At 41.7% G+C, this 26,896-nt stretch overlaps 1 protein-coding gene across 6 annotated transcripts in view; it reads left to right on the top strand.

The window, feature by feature from the left end:
• The window catches only part of helz (helicase with zinc finger), a 260,171-nt gene that overhangs the window by 221,949 nt on the left and 11,326 nt on the right, over positions 1–26,896 (top strand). For all 6 annotated transcript variants that reach the window (XM_080209367.1, XM_080209368.1, XM_080209363.1 and 3 more), the window contains one exon: positions 96–606. In XM_080209367.1, coding sequence (XP_080065493.1) covers positions 96–606 — 511 coding nt within the window. The remainder of the gene's footprint in view (positions 1–95; positions 607–26,896) is intronic.

Genomic DNA, 26,896 nt, shown 5'->3' with positions numbered 1-26,896 from the left:
ATAAGTGAAATGATTTTTAAAAATGTTAACCAACAGTAATTAAGATTAACGGTAAAATAGAAAGGTATCAAGATCATTTGAATTTTTTCCTTCAGATTCCCAGGGTTGTTAAGAGAGTCAACACCTTCAGATCAGACTGAAAATAAGGAACTGAATGAGATGCCCCTGCAGTCCCGATTGTTACAATACAGACAGATTCAGACCAGAAATCCTCCTGTACATCTTCCTACAGCTAATGCAAATCACAATAGCCAGTATCCTAATTTGAATGAGAGTAACTCTTCCCTTGAACCCATCAACAACTCTGGCTTTCAGCAGCTTCCTCAGCAGCCAATTTATAACCCCGCATACCCGGTACCTTCAGGACACACACCACCACCACCTTCTTCAAAGTATCTGCAGCCCGAGGGCTCATGGACGCTTCCTGGTGTGCAACAGAACCACCTGCTGGGGCAAAATATACCCTATGGCATTTCACAGTTGCCTCACAGAGCAGAACCACATCCCATAATGTCTCTACAGCACCAACACAACAGTAGAGAGGACTCATTTCACCCAGTCTCTTCTCGAACAGTATCTGTTTCTTCGCTTCACAGCATAGAAAAGGTAAGAATCCTTTTTTTAATTGTATGTCATCAGATTTTCATTGATACAAACGTTTACCCTTCCAAAATCTCTCGCCACTTGTAAGTCTACAACAGAGCATCATTTGTGTAATGTATTTGTGACTGATCCTTCTCAAGTATTACTAATCTTCATTATACTGTTGCAGGATGGTTTTCACAAGTCACATGTGAAGTTCCTTTGCCTTTTCACAGAACTTCATGTTGGGGAAATTGTGTATTTGAAAGTTGTGTATATTTTAACATTTTTGTCATGCAGTCTCTGTGGCTCGAAAAGGAAGCACAAAACACTTCACTCTTAAATTCACCAGCTCAGCCTTCAGTGATAATTGAGCCCTTCCAAGTATTTCTTGTGCATTTTTAATCGTAACTGGGGATAATCGAGTATTCTGGTTCTCTGACTATCCTTTCAGGCTTGTTTTCAGATACCCAGGTGTAACTAAGGATATTCACCCCGCACTTGTGACAGCTGCGATTGATATTGATGCCGTTTTGATACAGTTTGAGTATCCGTAGTTTCTTTATACTCTAGCATGTTCTCGAAAGTATAAATAACACTGGCATTAACTTTCAAATAATAATTCCTTCCGAAGCCATGGCTCCTGCCACTTTGAGGAACAAGAGCAGCAGATACATGGGAATACCATCACTTGTATGCTCCCCTCCAAGCATTTTGAACAAGCTTACTCCAGAAAAGTTTGACAAGCTATGCCTTGAGCTCCTCAATGAGGGTGTAGACTCTAAACTGGTCCTAAAAGGGATCATTTTACTGACAGTAGTAAAATCCTGGCTTGGAACTATATTGTTGTTCCTTCTCTGTCACTGGGTCAAAATCCGGGAACTCACTCCCAAAGAGCACTATGGGTATACCCACACCACATGGATAGCAGCAGCTCAAAAAGACAGCTCACCACCATATTCGCGAGGGCAATTATAGATGGGCAACAAATGCTATCCTTGTCAGAGAAACCCACATCCTGTGAAAGACTTTGTAGAAAAGACAGCCAATGCAAGTAAATTTGATTCACATGTATATATTTACTGAGCAAACATTTACCACTATGAAGTAACCAAGACACTAAAGCAACTTCAGATATTAAAAAAACTTGCACGCTTGACATTTTGCCAACAAATGAACAAAAAGGTTTCAGCACTGCTCATGTTGAAATCAAACCCCAATGATGGTGTCTGTGATTCATTTATTTACTCATTAGAAATGCAATTAGATTCTCAATTAACCACAGTGGTGAGTGAGCAAAGTGAGATAATAGAGTGCTTTTAACAGAATTCAGTTTATCTTATCACCCCCGCCCCATCCCTTTTCCTTCTCTTTGTAATAGATCTTTGGTATTTAAATAGGGTAAGCTCGGGACTTTAATGACTTAAACTAGAAAATCAATATTTTACCCCTTTTAAACCAATAGTTTTCAGATTAGCTAAATGAATACAGCTATTTTGATCTTTTGCATGTCTTTTGCATATGAAAGGTTCTGTTTTACAAAAACTGGTCAGTCTGCCGTAGAGTTGTCCAATTTTTCAGGCATTGCAAGGGGTGATGTGGTGACATAGTGGTTAGCACTGCTGCCTCACAGTGCCAGGGACCCGGGTTCAATTCTGGCCTCGTACGATTATCTGGGCGGAGTTTGCGTGGGTTTCCTCCGAGTGCTCAGGTTTCCTCCCACACTCCAAAGATGTACAACTTAGGTCAACTAGCCATGCTGAATTACCCCTTAGTGTCAGGAGGATTAACAGTAAATTCATGGTGTTACAGGGATAGAGATTGGGTGGGATTGTTTTCAGTGTAGACTCGATGGGCCATATGGCATCCTGCTGTACTGTAGAGAGCCTGATTCTATGAAGTCAGGCAGCATCTGTGAAGTGAGAAATAGAGTTGCTGTTTCAAATCAAATATGGTCCAAACGTGTGGGTTAGGTGGATTGGCTACGCTAAGTTACCCCTTCGTGTCAGAGAGATTGCTGGGGTAAATATGTGGGATTATGGGGATAGAGTGAGATTGTTGTTGTGGTAGACTCAATGAGGCAAATGGTCTCCTTCTGCACAGTGGGATTCTATGATGATCCTTTCAGAACTGAAGGAAGGTAGAAATATAATGGTTTTTATGCTGTTGAAAAGGAGGAGAGTGAGGAAGAACGAAAGTATTTCTCATGTACATGATTACTGAGAGGACGGAGGCTGAGTGAGATCAGGTGACAAAGATGTCATAGAACAAAAGTCAAAGAGACTAGTAATGTTTGTAAAGCAACAAAACATTTGTCCAGAGTGTGTGTGAATGGCAGAATAATGAATAACTGTCGGAAAGCAAAAACTAGTTTCAGGCCGATGCATGGCCAAAAAGCAGAATCAGAAAGGAGTTCAGAATTCGTAGCCTAAGTTGTTGAAGTCATTGTTGAGTTCAGAAGCCAGTAACATACCTAATTGGAAATTGAGTTGCTGTTCCTCAAGCTTGCTTCACTGGAACACTGCAGCATGCAGAGGTCAGAAAGGTGAGCATGAGAGCAAGATGGTGAATTAAAATGGTAGTTCAGTAGAACATAGAAAAACTACAGCACAAACAGGCCCTTCGGCCCACAAGTTGCACCGATGATATCCCTACCTACTAGGCTTACCTATAACCCTCAATTCTATTAAGTCCCATGTACTCATCCAGAAGTCTCTTAAAAGACCCTATCGAATTTGCCTCCACCACTACCGACAGCTGCCGATTCCACTCGCCCACTACAGTATGAGGAAGAGAGTCATATTTGACTCAAACCGTGTTTCTCTCCGATTAGATGTTGCCAGACCTGCTGAGCATTCCCATCATTTTCTGTTTTTATTAGAGTTTCATGATGTTGATTCCCTTGAAGTTGTTCTTTTCCTAGGATTTTGTCCTTTATGTCTGAGCTGCAAAGATGAAAAAATGTTTCACTGTGCCAGTATTAAAAGAAGCCCAAGACCTCATCTGGCATGTGCTCATGTGCAGCTTTTAGCAGGAGCAATTGGATAGTGATCAGGGATTATGGCTCTGTTCTTTTTTGCTTTATGCCTTTTAATCCAGGGATGCTGAGAACTGTTGACTGCAGAGGCATGCTGAGTTTGTAAATTAATTCTCACAGGCAGAGCTTTTATCAACATAGAAAGCACAAAGGTTGCGGTTGTAGTAGGTCAGTCATCTCAGTCCCAGACATTGCTGCAGGAATTCCTCAGGGTAATGTTCTCTGCCAAAATACTTTCAGTTTCTTCATCAATGGCCTTCCCTCCATCAAGAAGTCAGAGTGGAGTGACTGATTGCACAATGTTTAGCACTATTCACAATCCTCATACTGAGGCACTCCATGTCCATGTGTTACAAAACCTGGACAACATCCAGACTTAAGCTGATAGGTGACAAGTAGCACGCATACGAGGCATTGACTATCTCTAACCAGAAAGAATCTATCCATCTCCCTTTGACATTCAATGGCATTACCATCGCTAGTAACATCCTGGGGTTATTATTGACCAGGAATGGAACTGGACCAGCCATATAAATGCTGTGGCTACAAGAGCAGGTGAGGTTCACCACCTGACTCCCCAAAGTCTATCCACCATCTACAAGGCACAAGTCAGGACTGTAATGGAATATTTTCCAGTTCCCTGGATCTGTGCAGCTCCAACACCACACAAGAAACTCAACATCGTTAGCCTGCATGATTGACATCCCATCTACCATTTTATACATTCACTTCCTCGACCACCAGCGCACAGTGGCAGTACTGTGTCCTGTCAAGAAAATGTACTGTAGTAACTGGAGGTTTCTTCAATAGTACCTTCCAAGCCTCTGACCTCTATCACCTAGAAAGACAAGGGCAGCAGATGCATGGAGCACTGCAACCTGCAAGTTCCCCTTAAATACACATACCATCCTGACATGTAACCAAATCGCTGCTCCTTCACTTTCATTGGGTCAAAATGTTGAAACCCCCTTCCTAACAGTATGGTAGGTATATCTAAACCACGTTGGCTGCAGCAGTTCTCAAAGGTGGTTAATCAACACCTCAAGGGCAATAAATGATGCCTAACCAACAATGCTCACCACTGTTGAAAGTTTAACATTAAAAAAAATCAGCAGAGGGCCGCTTTTCACTCCAGTCCCAGTAATAGTGTTGGGAAAAGCATTAGAAGGAAATCAGAGATGCATATGTTAAAGGAACATCTGTGATTTTGAGTGACTTTAATCCTCTAATCCCTACAGTGCAGAAGGAAGCCATTCAGCCAATGTTGTCTGCATCGACAACAATCTCACCCAGGCTACTCATTTACTCTGTTCGTCCTCCTGAACTAGGGCAATTTAGCATGGCCAATCCACCCATCTCGCACATCTTCGGACTGTGGGAAGAAATTGGAACACTTGGAAGAAATCCACAGAGACATGGGGAGAATGTGCAAACTCCACACAGGCTGAAATTGAACACAGGTCCCCGAGAGCCAAAAGTGTTGACCATGCCGTCCTGCATAGACCATAGAAACCCTACAGTGCAGAAGCCATTTGACCCATCAAGTCCGCACTGACCACAATCCCACCCAGGCCCTATCCCCATAACCCTACATACTTACCTGCTAATCCCTCTAACCTACGCATCTCAGGACACTAAGGGGCAATTTTAGCATGGCCAATCAACCTAACCCACACCACCCGGAAGAAACCCACACTGACACGAGCAGAATGTGCAAACTCCACACAGGCAGTGACCCAAGCCGGGAATCAAACCCAGATCCCTGGAGCTGTGAAGCAGCAGTGCTAATCATTGTGCTACCGTGCCGCCCTAATATAGATTGGAAGAGTCAAATTAGTCACAGTACAATTGAGGAGGAATCTCTGGTGTGCGTGGTTTTCTGGAGCAATATGTTGAGAAACCAACAAGGGAACAGACCATCTTGTACTGATGTTGTGCAATGAGAAAGGGTTAGTTGGCAATCTAGTTGTAAGAGAACCCTTGGTGACATGTGACCTTAATGTGGTAGAATTCTTTGTGGATGGTGATGTTGTTGATTCAGAGACCAGGGTCCTGAATCTCAGTAAAGGCGGCTGTGATGATATGAAGCATAAATTGGTCACGGTGGACTGGGAAACATTACTGAAAGGAAAGACAGTGGACAGGCAAAGACAGACATTTAAAGAGCAAATAGGTGAACGCCAGAAGTTATTTATTCCTGTTTGGCGCAAGAGTGGTAAGGGAATTGTGGCCAAACCATGGCTTACAAGGGAAATTAGGGAGAATCAGATTCAAGGAAGAAGCATACAAATTGGCAAGAAAAAGCAATAGGCTTGAGGATTGGGAGCAGTTTAAAATTCAGCAAAGGAGGACCAAGGATTGATTGAGATGGGAAAAATAGAGTATGAAAGTAAGATGGGGGAACATAATTGTCTATAAAACTTGTACAGGTATGTAAAGAGAAAAAGATTGACAGAAACAAATGTAGGCTCCTTACAGTCAGAGCCAGGAGAATTCCCAACAGGGAATAAAGAAATGGCAGAGGAATTAAATTCATACTTTGCTTACTGTCTTCACAAAGAAAGACATGAATAATGTACCAGAAGTGCTGAGAGAAAGATGTTTTGGTGAGGAGCTAAAGGAAGTCAGCATTAGTAGAGAAATTGTTTTGGGGAAATTGATGGGATTAAAAGTGCATAAATCTCCAGGCCCTGATAAACTTCATACCAGTGTACTTAAGGAAGTGGCCCTGTGGTTATTTTCTAAAATCCTTTGGACTTTGGACTGGTTCCTACAGATTGGAGGGTAACTAATGTAGGCCTGCTATTCAAAAAGGGAGGTAGAGAGAAAACAAAGAACTAATGACCAGTGAGCCTAATGTCAGTATTGGGAATATTACTAGAGTCCATTATCAATGATTTCATAACTCGGCATTTGGAAGGCAGTGGTATAATCAGACCAAATCAGTATGTATTTACAAAAGAGAAATCGTGCTTGACGGATCTATTGGAATTTTTTGAGAATGTAACTAATAGAGTTGACTGAGGAAAACCAGTGAATGTGGTTTATTTAGACTTTTAGAATGCTTTTGGCAAGGTCAGACTACTACGTAAAGTTAAAGCACGTGGGATTGCCGGTAATGTCTTGAGATGGATAGAATGCTGGCTAGCAGATAGGAGTCATGATGTGGGTATGCCGGCGTTGGACTGGCGTAAACACAGTAAAAAGTCTGACAACACCAGGTTTTAGTCCAACCTATTTATTTGATAATATTCTCACAAGCTTTCGAGGGGTTACCCTCTTCGTCAGGTGAATGGAGAGAACTCTCCATTCACCTGACGAAGAGGGTAACCCCTCGAAAGCTTGTGAGAATATTATCAAATAAATAGGTTGGACTAAAACCTGGTGTTGTCAGACTTTTTACTGTAGCAGATAGGAGGCAGAGTTGGCACAAATGGAACCCTATAAGAACATAAGAAATAGGAGCAGGAGTAGGCCATCTAGCCCTTCGAGCCTGCCCCACCATTCAATAAGATCGTGGCTGATCTGTTGTGGCTCAGTTCCACTTTCCCGCCTTCTCCCCATAACCCTTAACCCCCTTGCCTATCAAAAACCTGTCTACCCGCGTCTTAAATCTATTTAGCGAGGCAGCCTCCACCACTTCAGTGGGCAGAGAATTCCAGAGATTCACCACCCTTTGAGTGAAGAAGTTCCTCCTCAACTCTGTTCTAAACGCCCCCCCCCCCCCCCCCCCCCCCCCCCGCAATCTTGAGGCTGTGCCCTCTAGTCCTACTGTCCTTTCTGAGCAGGAAGAGCCTCTCCACCTCTATCCTATCCATCCCATTCATCATCTTCCTGATTGGCAGTGACTAGTGAGGTTCCGCAGTGATCTGTGCTAGGACTCCAACTGTTCACATTATATATTAATGATTCGGAAGACGGAACTGAACGTATTAGCTCCAAATTTGCAGATGATACAAAGTTGGGTGGGAGGGTGAGCTGTGAGGAGGATGTAGAGATGCTTCAGCCTGATTTGGACAGGCTGAGTGCATGGGCATCTGCATGGCAGATGCAGTATAATGTGGATAAATTGAGATTATCCACTTTGGTAGCAGTAATAGGAAGACATTATTATGAATGGGTGTAAATTGAGAGAGGTGGATACTTAGCTAGACTTTGGTGCTCTCATGCATCAGTTGCTGAAAGTAAGCACACAGGTGCTTACTTCACAGGATGCCCTTAGGGAGTACAGCGAAGGTTTACCAGGCTGATTCCTGGGCTGGCAGGTCTTTTGTATGAGGAGAGACTAAGTTGGTTAAGATTATATTCACTGAAGTTTAGAAGAGCAACTGTTAGTGTTAGAAAGGGTAGATTCAGATAGAATGTTCCCAGTGGCGGGGGAGTCCAGAACTAGGGATCATAGGAGCAAACCTTTTAGAACTGGGGTGAATGTGTGGAATTCGTTACCACAAATGTAATTGAGGCCAAAACATCCAATTTCAAGAAGAAATTAGATATAGTTCTAGGGGCTAAAGGGATCAAGGGATATGGAGGGAAGTGTGGGGTGGATGAGGATATTGAATTTGATGATCAGCCATGATCAAAATGAATGGTGGAGCTGGTTCAAAGGGCTAAATGGCCTATTGCTTCTAGTTTCAATGAAGAGGGATGTAGTTAACGCCATTGCAAGCCCCTGCTAGGTTTAGAATTGGCCACTGGTATAAGAATTCTTCTATTTCCATGCGTGTAAGAGCTTCTGCTCTGCATTGTATCCTTGATCTTCCTCACTCTCCCCGGTGATCTTGCTGACAGTGGGACTAATACACCAACCACAAAGCTCCCTCCAGTCTGCTCTCAGAATAAGAGGTAGACCATTTAGGATCAAGATGAGGAAGAATACCTTCACTCAAATAATGGTAAAACTCTGGAATTTCCTACCCCAAAGGGCTGAGAAAGCTGATTCACTGTCTATGATTTCTAGATGTGAATGGCATCCAAGGATATGGTGACAGGCAGGAAGATGTCATTGAGGTTAAAGAGCAGCCGGGTCTAGTTAAATGACAGAGTGGACTCAAGGGGGCAAATGACCTACGTCTCCTAAGCTCCAGTAAGAATATGCATGTTTGACAGACATTGTTCAAGAAAGTTACAATAAAAAGAGAGAATTCCAGATGGCGTATACATGCTTCACAGTCCTTCACCAGTAGGACGTTAGTATTGTTCTAGTATTATTAATATTATCCTATAGATTAGTATTATACTTGGTTAGTGAATTCCATGAGACTTGCACATCGAGTGTTCTAATCCCAGCGCTTTTTAATCTGAACCATCTCATTGCAGTGCTAACAGTGCATAGTCAATGCTGCCAAAAAATACCTTTTTTGATTAAAACACTTTTGTTCCTGTGCGCACTCTGGCAGAAAACCAGTCAGCAGGTAGGTGGCTGGCATGTTCAGCATTGGAAGCTGTAGCACAACAAGCAAACGCTTGTACTTTGTCTTGCATTTTTAGATGAATTATGTGGGCACTGATGTTTCATTGCAGATTTTGGTGATTTGCACAAATGCCAATAGTTATTCTAGAAGGGTGCACTAATTTCAACATTGGATTGAAAACAAAAAAACAAATATGACTTTTGAAGTAACAATTGTACGTGGTGTATCTGTCTTGGAATCCTCATTGAGTTTGGTATGTTTGGTCTTCATTCCAACTGCTAGTTCAGCAGGAAGAAAAATTCAGATGCAGAGAATTGCACTGTAGGAATCCACATTTTCTTATTCATGCTGTTTAACATGGCTGAGATTTTTTTTAATCTTTACTTTCATGTTATGCAAAGAGCATAATCTTTAAACCTGATGAAACTGGTCTAGAATTAAAGAACAAAAAGCATCAGTTGTTAAAAAGTAAACGATTCTTGTGATGGCCATGAGAGAAAGAAGTTGTAGATTGACATGGATTATCAGGACTAGACATGAGTTACCTGTATAGTGATCACATAGTGAACTGAAATCAGCATTCATTCAGAAGCATAAGAGTCAATTGATAGCTGTGATAGTGTAACTGCACTTCCGAGGGGTTTTGTTAAGGCTCCAGGCAAAACCTAAACCTGTGGGACTCCAACATTAAACTTGGAATTAATAAGATCTCGACAGAAGGATGGAAAACAAGTACTCGTTAGAGGGGTTATTATCAAGTCAGGAGGAGATACTGAGCAGGGTAACTGAGGAATCAATGTTGGCTCCACAACTACTTCTAATTTGCTTCAGTGACACAGTATGTAGTAGTCAGCTTTGCAGATACCAAACTTGGCTATGCAGTCAAATTGGAGGTGGTAACTCAGAAATTACAAAGTAAAATTGGTAAAATATTAAGTGGGGGCAGAAAAAAATTAATACAGACAAGTTTAAAATATTGTACATAGGAAGCAAAAAAAAGCAATACGTGTAACGAATGAATGACTAATGAAGTCACAAGAAACCTAGGAGCATTGTACTTGACATGTTGCATGTCCAACCAGGCCAGACCGACAGGGCCAATGAATTGATGTCTTTTTATTTATTCATGGGTTGTGGTTGTCGCTGGCGACTGCAGCATCTATTGCCCATCCCCCAGTTGTCCTTGTGAAAATGGTGGTGAGGGATCTTGAACAGCTGCAATCCTTATAATGTAGGTATACCCACACTCCTGTGCAGGAGGAAGTTGTGACCTGGTGACTGAAGAGGCAGCTTCCAAGTCAGGATGTGAGTGACTTGGGGGAGAGAGTTGCTGGTGGTAGTATTCTGATGTGTTTGCTGCCCTTGACCTTCTGGGCTGTAAATTGCAGGTTTGGACCATACTGTTGAAGGAATCTTGGCAAGCTGCTGCAGTGCACCCTGTAGATATTACAGATTGCTGCCACTGTGAGGTAGTGATGAAATGCGTGCCTCTTCAAGCTAGTGGATGGGGTGCTGGTCAAGCGGGCTGCTTTATCCTAGATGCCATTGAACTTTGAGTGAGAGCTGTTTTCGTTGAAACAAATGAAGAGTATTTCTTTACACTTCTGACTTGTACCTTGTAGATGGTGGACAGGTCTTGGGGAATCAAGGGAGAAGTTACTTGCTGCAGGATTCCAAAGCCCTTACCTGCCGTCATATTTATGTGACTGGTCTCGGTAATTTTCTGGCCAGTAGTTACTCTTGCCCACCGTTCATCAGCGAACATTCCTATTCCTGATCTTATTAATGCAAAGTAAGGATTGGTAAAACACTTGAAGATGGTTGGAACTTGGACACTGTCCTGAGAAATTTCTTTGCTGATATGTTGGGTCTGGGGCAACAAACACAGCCGCCTTTCTATGTGCATGGTACAAATCCAGCCAGTGGAAAGTTTTTTTTCCCCTCGTTCCCAATGAGTTCAATTTTGCTCAGTGTCCTTTACTATAATTAATGAAGTCAGTGGACATTGAAGCTCCCCACCCAAAGTACCCTTGCTGCCCCCATGCTTCTTACAAATGTTTTTTTGTATGAAGGAGTACTGATTCATCAGTTGAAGGAGAGTGGTAGATGGTAATCAGCTGGAGCTTCCTTGCCTATGATCGCACTGATCCAACTTCATAGCATCTGGAATTGCTGTTGAGGACTGCCAGGAAACTCCCTACTGGCTGTACACCACTGACACCTCTGGTGGAAATGTCCTGTTTATATGACAAGGACAGCAATGGAGTCTGAGATGTTACCTAAAAGGTATGTTTCTATGAGCATACCTGGCAGGCCATTACTCAAATCAGTCTGTGGGTTCACCAGTTTATTATCAATAGATACAACTGAGTGGCTTGCTTGGCTATTTTACTTGAGCGGCAACCATATTGCTGAGAGTCTGAAGTCGCATACAGGCCAGGCTGGATAAGGGAGCCTTCCTTAAAGGACATTAGAGACCAGATTTATTTTTAACAACAAGCTAATAATTTCATGATCGCCATTACTGATACTGGTTTTTCAATCCAGTTTTATTCAATTAATTGGATTAAAATTCCTGAGCTGCCATGGATTTAAACTCATCTTTCCACTTTAATAATTCAGGGGTCTGGACAACTAGTCCAATAATGTAACCAATATATGATTGGACATCACCAAAACAGAGAAAGGAATAACCAAACTGTGTGGTGCTCTGGTCATACTACCTGGACCACTGCCTAAATTTCTGATCACTCAGGCATTTGAGGCATAATTGAATTGTGATATCTGTGCAGATATAGATAAGGCTGACCCTGGTGTTTGCAGATCTGAGTCATGAGGGAAGACTGTTTAAAAAAAAAATGATTCTCAACCTGGGAAGATACCATTTAAAAGGTGATCTTATAAATGTGCATAAAATAGTCACAGGAATCAAAGATAAATTTAAACTATTGCTTTAAATTTAATTGCAAAATTAGGATAAGGGCCACTAGTAAGAAGTAAATTTAAAATTGATGCCAGGAATTTTTATTGCACCACGTGTGGAATAGAGGAAGGAGGAATCTTGGAATTTAAGGAAAAGTTACATTCGTTGATAGCAGCCTTGCAGTATGATATCTTCTCACATCCTCAGTCAAGGTCTAATTTGAGAGATGGCAGCAACATTGCAGCAGACCCTCAGCACATCACTAAAAGGTCAGTCTAGATTATGTGCTGAAGTCACGAATGGAGTTTGATTTTTTTTTTATTCATTCGTGGGATATGGACATTGCTGGCTCGACTAGCATTTTTTATCCATTCCTATTTGCTCTTGACTGAGCTCATTTCGAAGCACTTGTTTTTGAGAGTTTAACCACATTGCTATGGGTCTGGAGTTGCATGTCGGCTAGACCAGGTAAGGATAGTAGATTTCATTCCTTAAAAGACATTAGTGAATCAGGTGGGTTTTTACGATAATCTGCAATGGTTTAATGGCCATCGGTAGACTTCTAATTCCAGATTTTATTGAATTTAAATTTCACTATCTGCCACTGTGGGATTTGAACTCAGGACCCCAGAGCATTGCATTAGATCTTGGATTGCTAGTCCAGTGACAATACCACCATGCCAGTCAGCACCTTTAATTAAACAGATGGTTTAGTTAAATATAACTAGTGTGATTGCAACAGTGGTTTGTGTGTGTTTTTAATCACCAGTTCGCACACATTCAAATGAATAAGGTCCTTCAGTCCAACTGAGTTTGACCTTCCAGAAAACTCTCCCTGCTGTCTCCCCTGTATAACCTTTAGTTGTCTCTTAAGATCCTGGTGTCCTAGTGTCTACCACTCTTCTTGGCAACTTGTTCCGGCTGTTCTTCACTCCTTGTTAGAAAGAAATAGCTACTGGTCCTGTGCTAGGCTTCCATTCACAATCCAGAGCTCACTTATCCTGATGCTTTGGCGTAACTGAAAGTGAAACGCAGGAGAATCAGGTGTAGTAAAAGGCAAGAGGCTAAGATGAATGGTTAGCTAGGAAAGGAAATGGTCATCGGTGTCTAACTGTCAAGCGCTTGTTTCTTGATGATAAGATATGCCTCATAATTAGTGTTGCCATCAACTTGACTCAAAGAACATTCTGTTTCTGTGGTTCCTCTTGTCATGCATTCTGTGGTGATCTATTTAAATGCTATAATGAACCTTCCCCTCTATATAGTGCTTTCTCTCATCTTTGTCGTGTGTGTGTTAGAAGTTGAGTCAGTGCCCCTTCATTCTAGAAAACTGGCTGGAGTCTCACATGAACCCTCGGTGTTAAAAGAAATCTCAGTGCAGCATAAGCAATGATTGATGATTTTGTCTATTTACAAACAAATGACAAGGATTGATGGAGTAGCAAGAGGGTCAAATGGGCAGATTTGAATGCAAATATGTTGTAGAAACAGCTTTCCAACACCCCTCCTTTCAGAACAGAGAAAGATTTTCCGAAGAAGCTGTGCTTTAACATTATGATTCTTAAAACTATGCTTTTCATTTACAAATAATTTCTTGTACTTTACCATTCTCGCAAATAAAATCCCTAAATAATGATTAACATAAATGTTTTGGAAATTTTGAAAAGTGGCCCTGATGTAAATTTTTGTAGCCTTGAATACTGTTAATGAACTGAAGTTTTTATTTATTAGTATTACAATTAGGCTTACATTAATACTGCAATGAAGTTACTGTAAAAACCCCTAGTCACCACACTCCCTCTTCGTGTACACTGCGGGAGAATTTAGCAAGGCAAATGAACCTAACCAGTGTGTCTTTCAGACTGTGGGAGGAAACCGGAGCACCCGGAGGAAACCCATGCATGAAACGGGGAGAACATGCAGACTCTACACAGACAATGAACCAAACCGGGAATTGAACCCGGGTCCCTGGCGCTGTGAGGCAGCAATGCTAACCGCTGTGACACTACATCCCTGATGCTACCTCAGAACTGGGAATTTATTACTGATTGGCAATTGATACTGGGTCAAACTGAATGGGGATTGATTGGAAAGAATTGGAATTGAAGGAAAAATATGTCTGAACAATTAATTAGAGGCATAGCTGTTCCTATCGCAATCCCAAGACGGGTATAGACCAGGAAAGTTAATTGATCCGAAGCAAGCCAGTACAAGGCTTCAGTACTGGGTAGGAGAGTGTGGTAATTAAATCCTGCTCCTGATTACTGTCCATTTAGTGTTGCTATTAAAAAGCGTGAATGGTGAATGAGTTTTGTTTTGGTTCTATGATTGCCGAGGTTATTGATACTTACTGGTTCATGTGGATGCCAGCTGTTCCCAATTCCGGAAAGCCATCTCTGTGAGGAGTTTGTATTTTCAGAAAAGGGAAATGAGGAAATCTACTGTGGTAGATTTTCAACATGTTATTTGGAATTGTGGATCTGTTACAGAATCCACCTCATTTCCATTCTCATTCCATTTAATTTCTATATCAGACAAACAATCAGCATCACCAGTTTCATTACTGGACAAATTGAAAATCTTTGTTAAAAACAAATTACTGCAGATGCTAGAATCTGAAATAAAAACAGAAAAAGCTGGAAAATCTTAGCAGGTCTGACAGCATCTTTGGAGAGAGAACAAAGCTAATGTTTCAAGTCAGGAACTCTTCCTCAGAAATCTTTGTGTTGTTCTAAATGAAGGCAGAAAGATTTAAATAGGCTCAGCACTGAGTGTAGGCCCTATACTTACGCGATTGCAATTCACATTATTCCATTTTCCTTTTGAGCTGCCCTTCAACTGTTATCAGACTGCCAAGTGGAAGATGTTTATAGCAGGTTCTTCCTTACTTGGAGAATGTTGGAATGATTTGTTCCAGTTACATCAGTGCAAGCTGTGAGAACTCTGTGGATTTCTCGACTCAGGGAAGTGCAAAGAAAACACAAAGCAGTCATCTAACTGGATAGCATCATCTCTGCAAGCAGTGTGTAGCTCTCTGCTGAAGAGGCTCAGCTATATCATTTATTGTACTCCTCCATCATTTGTATAGTGCAGACCAAATCTTAAAATACCACATGTTTACCTGTCATCAATATCTTAATTCTGCAGCTTTTCCATTGCAATACACATGGGAGTCAGGAGCTAGTGTCATTTTCAGCTGAGGTGTTGTTGGAGGCTAAGGAATAACTGGAACAGGGCACACAATTCATTCCTCATTTTGAAAAATGTTTTTTTTAACCTTATGTGATATTTTGATGGGATTATATAGTATTTGCAGCATAGAAATAGGCCCTTCAGCTCTACCTGGTCTGTGCCAACATTTATCTCACAGTAGCACAGTGATTAGCACTGCTGCCTCACAGCACCAGGGACCCGGCTTCAATTCCCAGCTTGGATCACTGTCTGTATGAAGTTTGCATGTTCTCCCCATGTCTGCGTGGGTTTCCTCCAGATGCTTCGGTTTCCTCCCACACTCCAAATATGTGCTGGTTAGGTGAACTGACCACGCTAAATTGCCACTTAGTGTCAGGGGGACTAGCTAGGGTAGACGCATGTGTAATGGCAGTGGGGCCTGGGTGGGATTGTGGTCAGTGCAGACTCAATGGGCCGAATTGCCACCTCCTGCACTTTGATTCTAAAGTAACCTCTTCCCGCCCTACTTCATCTGCATATCATTCATTTCCTTTTTGCCTCATGTACATACCTAATTTTCCCCTTTAATACATCAGTGCTATTTGTCTCAACCGCTTCTTGTTGAAGGTAGTTCCTATTTCTAAGTACTTTGTCATTTATGATTACGTTGAGGAGGTTGCAGTAAATTTGGGAAACAGAATTTGTTATCGCTGTAATTTCTGCCGTTGACCAGAAAGGACCAGAAACGGTTAGCCTGTGCACTTCACCCACACTGCAGCTGCCGGTAGCTGAGGGTACACATTCCAAACTGCCTCACAGCCTTTAGAAGCTGGCGTTAGCTATAAAGCTAATGTACAACATGCTTTGCACCCTTCTGGAGGCAAGAAATTGAGTTGCATTAATTCAGGTTCACTTACTGTACACTCAAGGTTGATTATGTTAGAGGAGTTATTAATATTACACTTTCCATACCGACATTATTCTTGTGGTTATATATGAGTAAAATTCAATTTATAAATGATCGCAACATACTGTAATAGAGTAATATTATAGCCACAAGTAAGATTTAATGTTAACCCATATAAGACCAGTTGTCCATGAATAAGTTGGAAAGGCTTTGTGGAGATTTGATTTATTATTGTCACATACAGTGTATAGTGTTGTTTCTTGTGCGCTACACTGACAGAGCATACCACTCAGAGAAGGAAACAAGAAAATGTAGTGTTACAGTCATAGCTAGGGTGTAGAGAAAGATCAACTTAATGCAAGGTAGGTCCATTCAGAAGTCTGATGGTAGCAGGGAAGAAGCTGTTCTTGAGTTGGTTGGTAGGTGATCTCAAACTTTTTTATCTTTTTCCCGACAGAAGGTGGTGGAAGAGAGAATGTCCGGGGTGTGTGCTTTGCCGAGGCAGCAGGAAGTGTAGACAGAGTCAGTGGATGGGAGGTTGGTTTGCATGACGGATTGGGCTACATTCATGACCTTTTGTAGTTTCTTGCAGTCTTGGGCAAAGCAGAACCCATACCATGCTATGGTACAACCAGAAAGAATGCTTTCTATAGTGTATCTGTAAAAGTTGGTGAGAGTCATAGCTGACATATCAAATTCCCTTAGTCTTCTGAGAAAGTAGAGGTGTTGTTGGACTTTCTTAACTATTGTGTTGGCCTGGGGAGACCATTGTTGTTGGTGATCTGGATGCCTAAAAACCTGAAGCTCTCGACTCTTTCTACTTTGTCCCCGTTGATGTAGACAAGGGCATGTTCTCCTCTATGCCTCCTGAAGTTGATGACAATCTCCATCGTTGTGTTGACATTAAGGGAGAGATTATTGTCGCCCATCAGTTCACCAAATTCTCTATCCCATACCTGTACTCTGTCTTGTCATTGTTTGAGATCCGACCTATCACAATGGTGGAGGGAGCTCCTTGTCTAACAAGCTTAGTTGGTAGATAATGGAAGTCTTAATCTCAGGGTCATTTCTTCAAATTCCACATTGCGTGATGTGATTTTCCAGTATTCTATTCAAAACTCTTCATTTTGATTAAAAGGTGGCCTTAAGTTAAGTGTTCCAATCAAATCACCAATCGCAAAGTTGGAAAATTTCTTGATATTGCCATCATTTACTGAATCATCAGAAGCGTGTTTTACAGAGGTAACAGGTGAAAAATGAAAGGTGAATTGGATACAAGAACTTGGAACTGGATAAGGACAGCACACCTAAAAATAGATAATTTGAATTTTATTGTTAGTCTTTGTCAGGCCAACTTTGTTCTAATGCAGACAGCTGACAGTCTGACACTGACAGCGACACTGCATCTGCTGTTGCACAGAAAGACACCCCCTGGTGTTGCAATACAAATAAACATAACTGCAGTACGTAACGAGGAAGAGGCAAGTGCCTCCTCAGACAGGAGAATGTGATGGGTTTGTATAAACAGTTCCATTATAAAGAACTATTGGTATTTTAGAAAAGGTGATACTAGGACTTAAGTTATGTGGAAGGTCGTGTGCACAAGTTATATTTGGTATATGTTTTATTTAAATATATATTTGTTCCATAATCACTCTTGTCAGTTTAAATGCAGTAAAACAATGCCAATATATTAGTGTTTTTAATTATTAAAATGCTTCAGGGCACATCATAAGCAGATTCTCAAACATAATGTGTCACCTATTTCTTGATTATCTAGTTACTATACTAATAATTTTTGTTTAATCTGATTTCATCTGGCCCTTAGTACAAAACGCATCTTCATCTTATCACTGGTTAAAAATGCTGTCTTGTTTCGGCCTTGTTTGGCAAGGACACAGAATTGGAAATAGAAATGTCACGCCAGCGAGATGCTTGTCAGAGCAGTTTAGGGAAGCTTTGCAATCAGTTTGACATGTGTTGGATCTCTTGAGAGAGTTCTTAATACTGTTGTTAAATGCAGAATACAAAATTGATCCTTTAGCTTAGTGAAGCTTCAAGATTGACTATTACTGCTGAGTTCATCACTGTCGGGGCAGAGTGAAGTAAAGGTAATAAATATATTTTAACTGTACTTTTGTTGAAAATAAGGCCCTTCAATAAGGTGTGGAACATCAATCACTTATGGACACCTCATGTCTGTTTTCCAGCTGATGTGTAGCAATTAATGTTCTCTCCACTCTGTACCTCAACTCCACTGACCAAAGAGCACGCCCCTAACTGATGGTGTCAAGATAGCCTTGTCATTCCTCTCACCAGGCACCTTGTGGCATTGCTGCCTGATGGGCAGTTATGGGTTGCCTAGCTGCTGCCAAGAGTTGGACTGAGACTGCACCAAGCTCATTTCATGCAGAAAGCATGCAGCTTTCCAAAAGTGAGAAGGGACTTTTCATCCCATCAAACAGGACTGGCGTTGAGCCCATATCCTAGAGGTGAATAAGTGGTGTATTAACCATTGTGCTTCCAAAAATTCTTCTTGTTTTGAAAACATTGACACAAGGTTACAGCCAATATGAAAACTACCTTCCACGTTTCTAAAATTCACTAAGTCTTTGTACAAAGGCAAGAAAATCCTTTGGTATGTTTGTTATGCTAATATGGCAGACATGCATAGATTTAGGGGAACAGTTAATGAAAGCAGGACAATTGATTCTTTATCCCTGTTATCTTGAGACATTCATACATATATCTCCAATTTTGAACTTCTTAACTATAAGGATGCATTTACCTTGAGCCGGAATTGCATTTTTTAAAAAAAAAAATTTATTTGTGTGAATGTTTTGTTTATAAAATCCTGTATAGAATGAACAGAAATGAAGGGGTTAAAAATGTTGTGTTTTTATTGAAAGGAATATTGGGCCATGGACAGTAGTCAAGATCTTTTGCTGCCTGCACCTGTTGTCTTATTTTATCAGCTAGATATCAGACCTGCCACTTGAGTATGAGGACACTGTCAATTCAGGTTTCAGCTTAGTCGGCACTTGCATAATTTTACTGCACGTCTAAATTTGTCTGGTGTGCCAGAGAGCTTGTGTAGCTGGCACTTGGTGTGGCTAATTCAGTTGCTGCACGTCTAGATACTTTACAAACATATGTTCTTAATGAAGTGCACATGAGCACTAATTTTTTCATTCTAGTTGAATTTTTATTCTAGAATGGAATAATTGATGTAAATACACTTTAGAGTAGGTAAATTGGAAGTGTACTGTTCATAATCCTAGCTTTCTTCCAGACTAAGGAACATTTCTCTTCCCGGTGAAGTTTTCGAATTTCAAGTAAAACTATTGGTTGCCAAATTATGCAGCAATATTTGAACCGCATCACATTATTGATTTTATATTCAATGGTTCTTACAAGAATATAAATAGATTATTTGTTTAGATTATTTGGGATTGAAGCCGTCTTCTATATGTAAACTGAGCTGCAGTTAAACAGATTATGGTAAAGTTTGATTTAATTTAGGATGCTGTTGCAATATAGGGTGAGGCCACAGAGTTTCTCGTTGCGTATAACTGGGTGGATATGTGCGCTTAAATCAAGCTCTCTCAGCCTTGTAAATCGTGTTCACTGTAGTTTCTGGTGTCAGCAGTTATTTTGCATGCTTAACAGCTGAGGGACTGCTGCGTCCAACTGTCCTGAGGCTCTGGAAGAAGAGTTGGAATGTTGTCTGCCTCACGCCACTCACTATTACCTGAGATCTCATTGGTACATGGAATACTATTTGATATATATTCGTAAATGCATATCCAATAATAGTCAAATAGATTAAATTTTTGCAGCCTATGTACAGTTCAGGAATTAGGATGGTAGGTTGTGTAAAATTGGCTTGCATTCATTTGAATACATAAGATTGAGGGGTGATTTGGCCACAGTCTTTAAGTTATTAAAAGGAATTGATAGGGTAGATGAGGAGGAAATATTTTCAAGACGACTGATCTTAAAATTAGAACTGGGCAGTTTTTGTGCAATTCAGAAAGCACTTTTAATACATTGGGTAATAGAAATCTCAAACGTTTGTGTGTGTTTGTTTGTTTGTGGGGGGGCGCAGGTAATGGAACTTTCAAGACGAGTCAGTAGAATTTTGTAGACTGTGTGTGTAGGGGTATGGATTAAATGGAGTTGAGCTGACAGATTAGCAGAGCAGATTGGAGGAGTTGAATGACCTTCCCTATTCCTCTACATTCCTATGTTGCCACTGAAAAATGAATGATCTGTTGCCAATCATGCACTTTTTAATTGCAACTTTCCAAAATATGAATTATCCCATTGTTTTGTCTTTCTGAACTTGGAAGGAATAATAATGTTTGCAAAATCACCTGTACAACAGCTTGCATTCCTGCAATATCTCTCTCATACAGGGAGGTATCTCAGGAGTAAATGTTGGATGAAACCTGATGCCATGCAGGAGGAACGTTGGTCCTTTAGAGGATGAGAAAGGGGAGCTAGTGGTAGGGGATGGGGATATGGCTAAGGTATTGAATAACTTTTTTGTTTCTGTCTTCACGGAGGAGGACGTGAATAATTTGCCGGGTGTTAGCGATGGAAAGGTGGTAGGACTGGAGGGTCTTAATGACATTACTGTTACTAGAGAGGTGGTGCTCGACAGACTGGAGGGGCTGATTGTGGACAAGTCCCCAGGACCGGATGGAATGCATCCGAGGGTTCTGAAAGAAATGGCGGAGGTTATAGTGGATGCCTTGGTGGTTATTTTCCAGACGTCGCTGGATTCCGGGGAAGTGCCGGAAGATTGGAAAACGGCTAATGTTACGCCGTTGTTTAAGAAGGGTGCCAGGCAAAAGGCGGGGAATTATAGGCCGGTTAGTTTAACGTCTGTGGTAGGTAAAATGTTGGAATCCGTCATTAAGGAGGAAATTGCGAGGCATCTTGAAGGGAATTGCTTGATAGGGCAGACGCAACACGGTTTCATTAAAGGGAAGTCGTGTCTGACAAATTTACTGGAGTTCTATGAGGATGTGTCTAGGGCAGTGGATAGAGGAGAGCCGGTGGATGTGGTCTTTCTGGATTTTCAGAAGGCGTTTGACAAGGTACCTCACAAGAGGTTATTGCAGAAGGTCAGGGGACATGGAGTTGGGGGTAGGGTGTTAGCGTGGATAGAGGATTGGTTGTCAAATAGGAGGCAGAGAGTGGGGGTCAATGGGTGCTATTCGGATTGGCGGTTGGTGACTAGTGGGGTGCCCCAGGGGTCGGTGCTGGGGCCTCAGCTATTTACCATTTATATAGATGATCTGGAGGAGGGAACCGAGTGCAGGGTGTCGAAATTTGCTGATGACACCAAGATTGGGGGAAAGGCATATTGTGCGGAGGGTGTGGAGAGTCTGCAGAAGGATCTAGATAGGCTGGGCGAATGGGCCAGGAAATGGCAAATGGAATTTAATGTTGGCAAGTGTGAGGTGGTCCACTTTGGTAGGAAGAATGGTAGGAAGGACTATTACTTACGTGGCGAAAAACTGCAGCAGGCGACGGTGCAGAGGGACCTCGGGGTCCTTGTGCATGAGTCGCAAAATCCCAGCTTGCAGGTGCAGCAGGTGGTCAGGAAGGCGAATGGGATGCTGGCCTTCATAGCGAGGGGGATTGAATATAAAAGTAGGGAGGTCTTGCTGCAGCTGTATAGGGCATTGGTGAGGCCGCAGCTGGAGTACTGTGTGCAGTTTTGGGCGCCGCACCTGCGCAAGGATATTTTGGCCCTGGAGGGAGTGCAGAGGAGGTTTACTAGGCTGATACCGGAGTTGAGGGGATTGAGCTATGAGGAGAGGCTGAATAAACTAGGCTTGTACTCGTTAGAGTTTAGAAGAATGAGGGGAGATCTCATTGAGACGTATAAGATGATGAATGGGATGGATAGGATAGAGGTGGAGAGACTCTTCCCGCTCAAAAAAGACAGTAGGACTAGGGGGCACAGCCTCAAGATAAAGGGGAGGCGGTTTAGAACGGAGTTGAGGAGGAACTTCTTCACTCAAAGGGTGGTGAATCTCTGGAATTCTCTGCCCGTTGAAGTGGTGGAGGCTGCCTCGCTAAATATTTTTAAGAAGCAGGTTGATGGGTTCTTGATAAGAGAGGGGATTAAGGGTTATGGGGAGAGGGCGGGAAAGTGGAACTGAGCCACGACAGATCAGCCATGATCTTATTGAATGGCGGGGCAGGCTCGAAGGGCTAGATGGCCTACTCCTGCTCCTATTTCTTATGTTCTTATGAAAATGAAGAAGGCTGGGCAGGGAAGGTCCGCTGTAATTTGAACAGCAGGTCGCCTGACCTGTGACGGTGATAATCCAGACCAGTAAAACACAAAGGACAGTTAATTCCAATGAATGTTCTGGCTGCAATTAGAAAAATGGATTTTGTCTTAATTCACTGAATGTAAACATTCAGTTATGAGGAACAGTTAGTTTGTAAAGAGTATTCCACCAAGTAAATAAGCATGAATAGTGTATTCTTTGGTTTATAATGGCAATTGCCTGTTTTTGTCAAAATAATTGCAGTTATTTTAGGTAACTTGCTGCAGGATCACAAGTTTCTGCTCATTTTCAAATTACCTCTCCCATTCTTATTAACTCCTGTTTTTCAAGGAAGGACAGTATCTTTTGTTCTCTGAGCTGGAGTTCCAGGAGATTCATGCAGTGTATTGTGTAAAGCGCATAATATTGAACCTGACATTTTGTGTATGAATGCAGGACTGCTTTTCATTCACAACAGTACAGTTTTACTCCAAGGCCAAACCTCAGTCCTGCTGGTACATTCAGAGACTGAGGATATAATTCAAATTCCATCTGTTAACTGTAGCCAATTACACCTGAGGCCCCAACAGTAAAGTGGAACCTCGTGGCAAACATGAAAACTTTGCTGAATAATACTGCTTTCAACTAACTGCCAAGTACAATTACAGCTTTAATGTTTCGAACCAACCTGAATGACCACCTTTATTAGCAGCGTGTCTCCTTAGCAGTGCTTGTGGGTGGTGTAGGATCGAAAATGTGGTTTTTATGATTAGCTACTGCTCTGGGCTGTTCATTTTGAAGCTACTGGTTAAATATACCACAAGGGACTCAATGCAGCTGATAGCGAGTGAAAGCTCAGCAAATTGCTTTTAATTTTATGAATCCAAGTAAATTCTGGCTTTCTTGTTTTGCATCTGTAACAAATTGTGGAACTGATCCACTTCAGATCAGCCATGATCTTGTTGAATGGCGGGGCAGCCTTGAACATAAGAACATAAGAAATAGGAGCAGGAGTAGGCCATCTAGCCCTTCGAGCCTGCCCCGCCATTCAATAAGATCATGGCTGATCTGTTGTGGCTCAGTTCCACTTTCCCGCCCTCTCCCCATAACCCTTAATCCCCTCTCTTATCAAGAACCCATCAACCCGCTTCTTAAAAATATTTAGCGAGGCAGCCTCCACCACTTCAACGGGCAGAGAATTCCAGAGATTCACCACCCTTTGAGTGAAGAAGTTCCTCCTCAACTCCGTTCTAAACCGCCCCCCCTTTATCTTGAGGCTGTGCCCCCTAGTCCTACTGTCTTTTTTGAGCGGGAAGAGTCTCTCCACCTCTATCCTATCCATCCCATTCATCATCTTATACGTCTCAATGAGATCTACTCCTGCTCCTATTTCTTATGCTCTTATGTTCTTATGTGTGATACTTGGATATCTGATGTCTGGAATGTGCTACACTTGTGCCATACAAGTGTCTGTTATATATTGGATTGGTATATTTAGGCCCAGCGGCACAAGTGATAAGTACTCCTAATGATCGGCTAGCAAGGCAAGGTAAATCTGCAGTAACTCAACACGTTGGCCAACCACCTTGCCAACTGATGAAAACTGGAGAATGGACCTGTTCTGGGAACTATAGACTTCTCCAAGCCAGTGTCCAAAAGACTAGGAGGATCTCACTAGATATCTGCTTTATGCTGGTCAGCCTGTGTTTTTGTTTTGTGCCTTGATCTGTATCAGTATTCCTGAGCACCCTGTAGGGAGTCCTACAAGTCCTAAGTTGGACTTGGTTAAATGGAATGTATCCCTACAGGGAAAGAGTGTACACTCCCTACAAATAGAAACTTCTACTTCCTGATGTTCTCCATGACATGAAGACTCAGACACATCAAACACTTGACCAAAAATGAAAGCAGAGGAACACCTGCTCCCCAGTCATAGAGCCAGGTCCCTAACTAACTTGATGCAAGCTGTGGTGCTTCTAGTCAGTGACAATTTAATCTTCACTGCACGTCCTGCAGCTGTTTGTTTTATTTTCATTTGATGTGATGAACTTCTCAGCTCCTCATCTGGGGAAAAATTCAACTCTCTCTTTCCACCTCCCTTTTCCCCTCCTTCACCCAGAAATAAATTGAGGATCAGAAGTTTAGTTTAAGGGTTTGAATTAAATGACATTTTCAAGTATTCCGTTACACTGGTGAGAAAATTAGCTGTAAAAAAGACAGCTGTTCATGATCTTGCTGTAAAGAGAGACATTTTGATTTGATTTATTGTCACATGCATTGGGATACAGTGAAAAGTATTATTTCTTGCACGCTATACAGTCAAAGCATACTGTTCATACAGAGGGAAACGAGAGTGCAGAATGTAGTGTTACAGTCACAGGTAGGGTGTAGAGAAAGAACAACTTAATACAAGGTAGATCTATTCAAAAGTCTGATGGCAGCAGGGAAGAAGCTGTTCTTGGTATTTGACCTCAGACTTTTGTATCTTTTTCCCGACAGAAGATGATGGAAGAGAATATGTCTTGGATGCGTGGGGTCCTTAATTATGCTGACTGCTTTTCCGAGACAGCGGGAAGTGTAGACAGAGTCAGTGGATGGGAGAGGCTGGTTTGCGCAATGGGCTGGACAACATTCACGACTTTTTGTAATTCCTTGCTGTTTTGGGCAGAGCAGGAACCATACCAAGCTGTGATTCAACCAGAAAGAATGGTGCATCTGTAAAAGTTGGTGAGAGTCGTAGCTGGCATACTAAATTTCCTTAGTCTTCTGAGAAAGTAGAGGTGTTGATGGGCTTTCTTAACTATAGTGTCAGCATGGGGGGACCAGGACAGGTTGTTGGTGACCTGGGTGCCTAAAAAGTTGAAGCTTTCAACACTTTCTACTTCGTCCTCATTGATGTAGACAGGGGCATGTTCTCCACTATGCTTCCTGAAGTCGATGACAATCTCCCTCGTTTTGTTGGCATTGAGGGAGAGATTATTGTCGCTGCAGCAGTTCACCAGATTCTGTAGCTCATTTCTGTACTCTGTCTCGTCAATGTTTGAGATCTGACCCACTATGGTGGTGTCATCAGCAAGCTTGAAAATCGAGTTAGAAGGGAAGCTGTTCACCTAAGTCATCAGAATTGCAGGAGAAAGGAGTGCAAGTCAATTCCGATTGTCTGAGTTGTTACATGGATAAAGCAATGGAGGATGACAGGCTCTTTAAACTACATGGTAATTCAAAAAATACAAGGCTTGAACACATTGAGACTGTGCCCCTCCATATAAATATATGTCTCTCCTAGCAAGTATAAATAAGGTATGTTATGAGCTTGATTGGTTATCTTAAACTAGTGTAGCTGCTAGTGCACTCAGGATTGTTTGGCAAGTGCTGCCCAATTGCGGAGTCACACTTAACAGTGGACATTTAGTTTTGGGTTTTGTAAAAACAGGCTGCTTGAGTGTAGTCTGCTCTCTGCCTATTACAAATAACCAAAGAATCATGCTGTTTGATTTGATCAGCCAAATCACTGGGATGTACCTGGCATCACACTGCCGCTGAAATTCATACATTATGTTACTCAATTATGTGGCAGATGGAACATCATCTTGGAGGATGGCAGCATCCTCACATATCCATGCATTGTGAAACAGCTTGGATGTGTCACTCAAATTTTTGATATACTTTGATTCTAGGGTAATTTGAAGTTGATCAGGGACTTTTCAGGAAAAGCCTATAATTGCTTTCTCTGTGACAATGTCTTGTTCTTAGTCAACTTTCCAGCCAATCAGCACCCTTTTCTCCTGTAATATAAATTGTTGTCATCAACTGAAATTTGGCAGTGTTTGTCCCGATTAGTGCGAAATGAGAAGCTTCACAAACGTGTCCCTGTTTTCAACGATATTTAAATTCTGTACTATGAAGCAGCTGTTTGTTTATGATAAACACAAGGAGGAAACTGTGATTTAACATGCTGGTCTTAGACTTTAACTGCTTATAGACCAGCCTCTATGTCCTTTGAGACCTTTTGTTCAACTAATGCCTTCTAATCAGTGAAAAGTATTCTGTATCCTCGAACTGCATTAACAGCTTTTTTTTAAAAAACCCTCCAGAGATGACAACTCAATGGTGATAAGCACCAGCATATTCTCACTGCACTTATTAAAGATCATTTTCCCTGCTCCTCCCCCAGTCTGAACCTTGCTCAATGTCACTCCAGTCATATTCACAAATGGTGTAATTTCTCAAAGATACAGTCTGCTGCACATATTTCAGTCCAGTGCACAAGATGTGACACTTCAATATCTTTTTAACATTCGTTATGTTGTGCAGTGGCAACTAATGGAGACACAAAAGATGCACATGATCAAGCTTGTGTGACTGTTATCCAAAAAAACCCCAAAAAAAGCCAGAGGTAATGAATTAATTGCAAATACTGCATGACTGTGTACAGCACAAGGCTAGCACTAACGAGCAAAGCCATACAAAAGGGAGCAAGGTCATGGCATCTTCCAGTATTGAATATGACTGGCACAAGCGCCATTTATACTTGCATGGTCAGGTCGCCAAGGAAATGTGAATCACAGA

This window comes from Carcharhinus amblyrhynchos, chromosome 21 (genome assembly GCF_965287045.1).
Source record: "Carcharhinus amblyrhynchos chromosome 21, sCarAmb.v2.hapA, whole genome shotgun sequence".
Taxonomy (NCBI): domain Eukaryota; kingdom Metazoa; phylum Chordata; class Chondrichthyes; order Carcharhiniformes; family Carcharhinidae; genus Carcharhinus; species Carcharhinus amblyrhynchos.
Note: the sequence above shows the minus strand (reverse complement) of the source record. Positions and strands in the feature narration are given on the sequence as shown.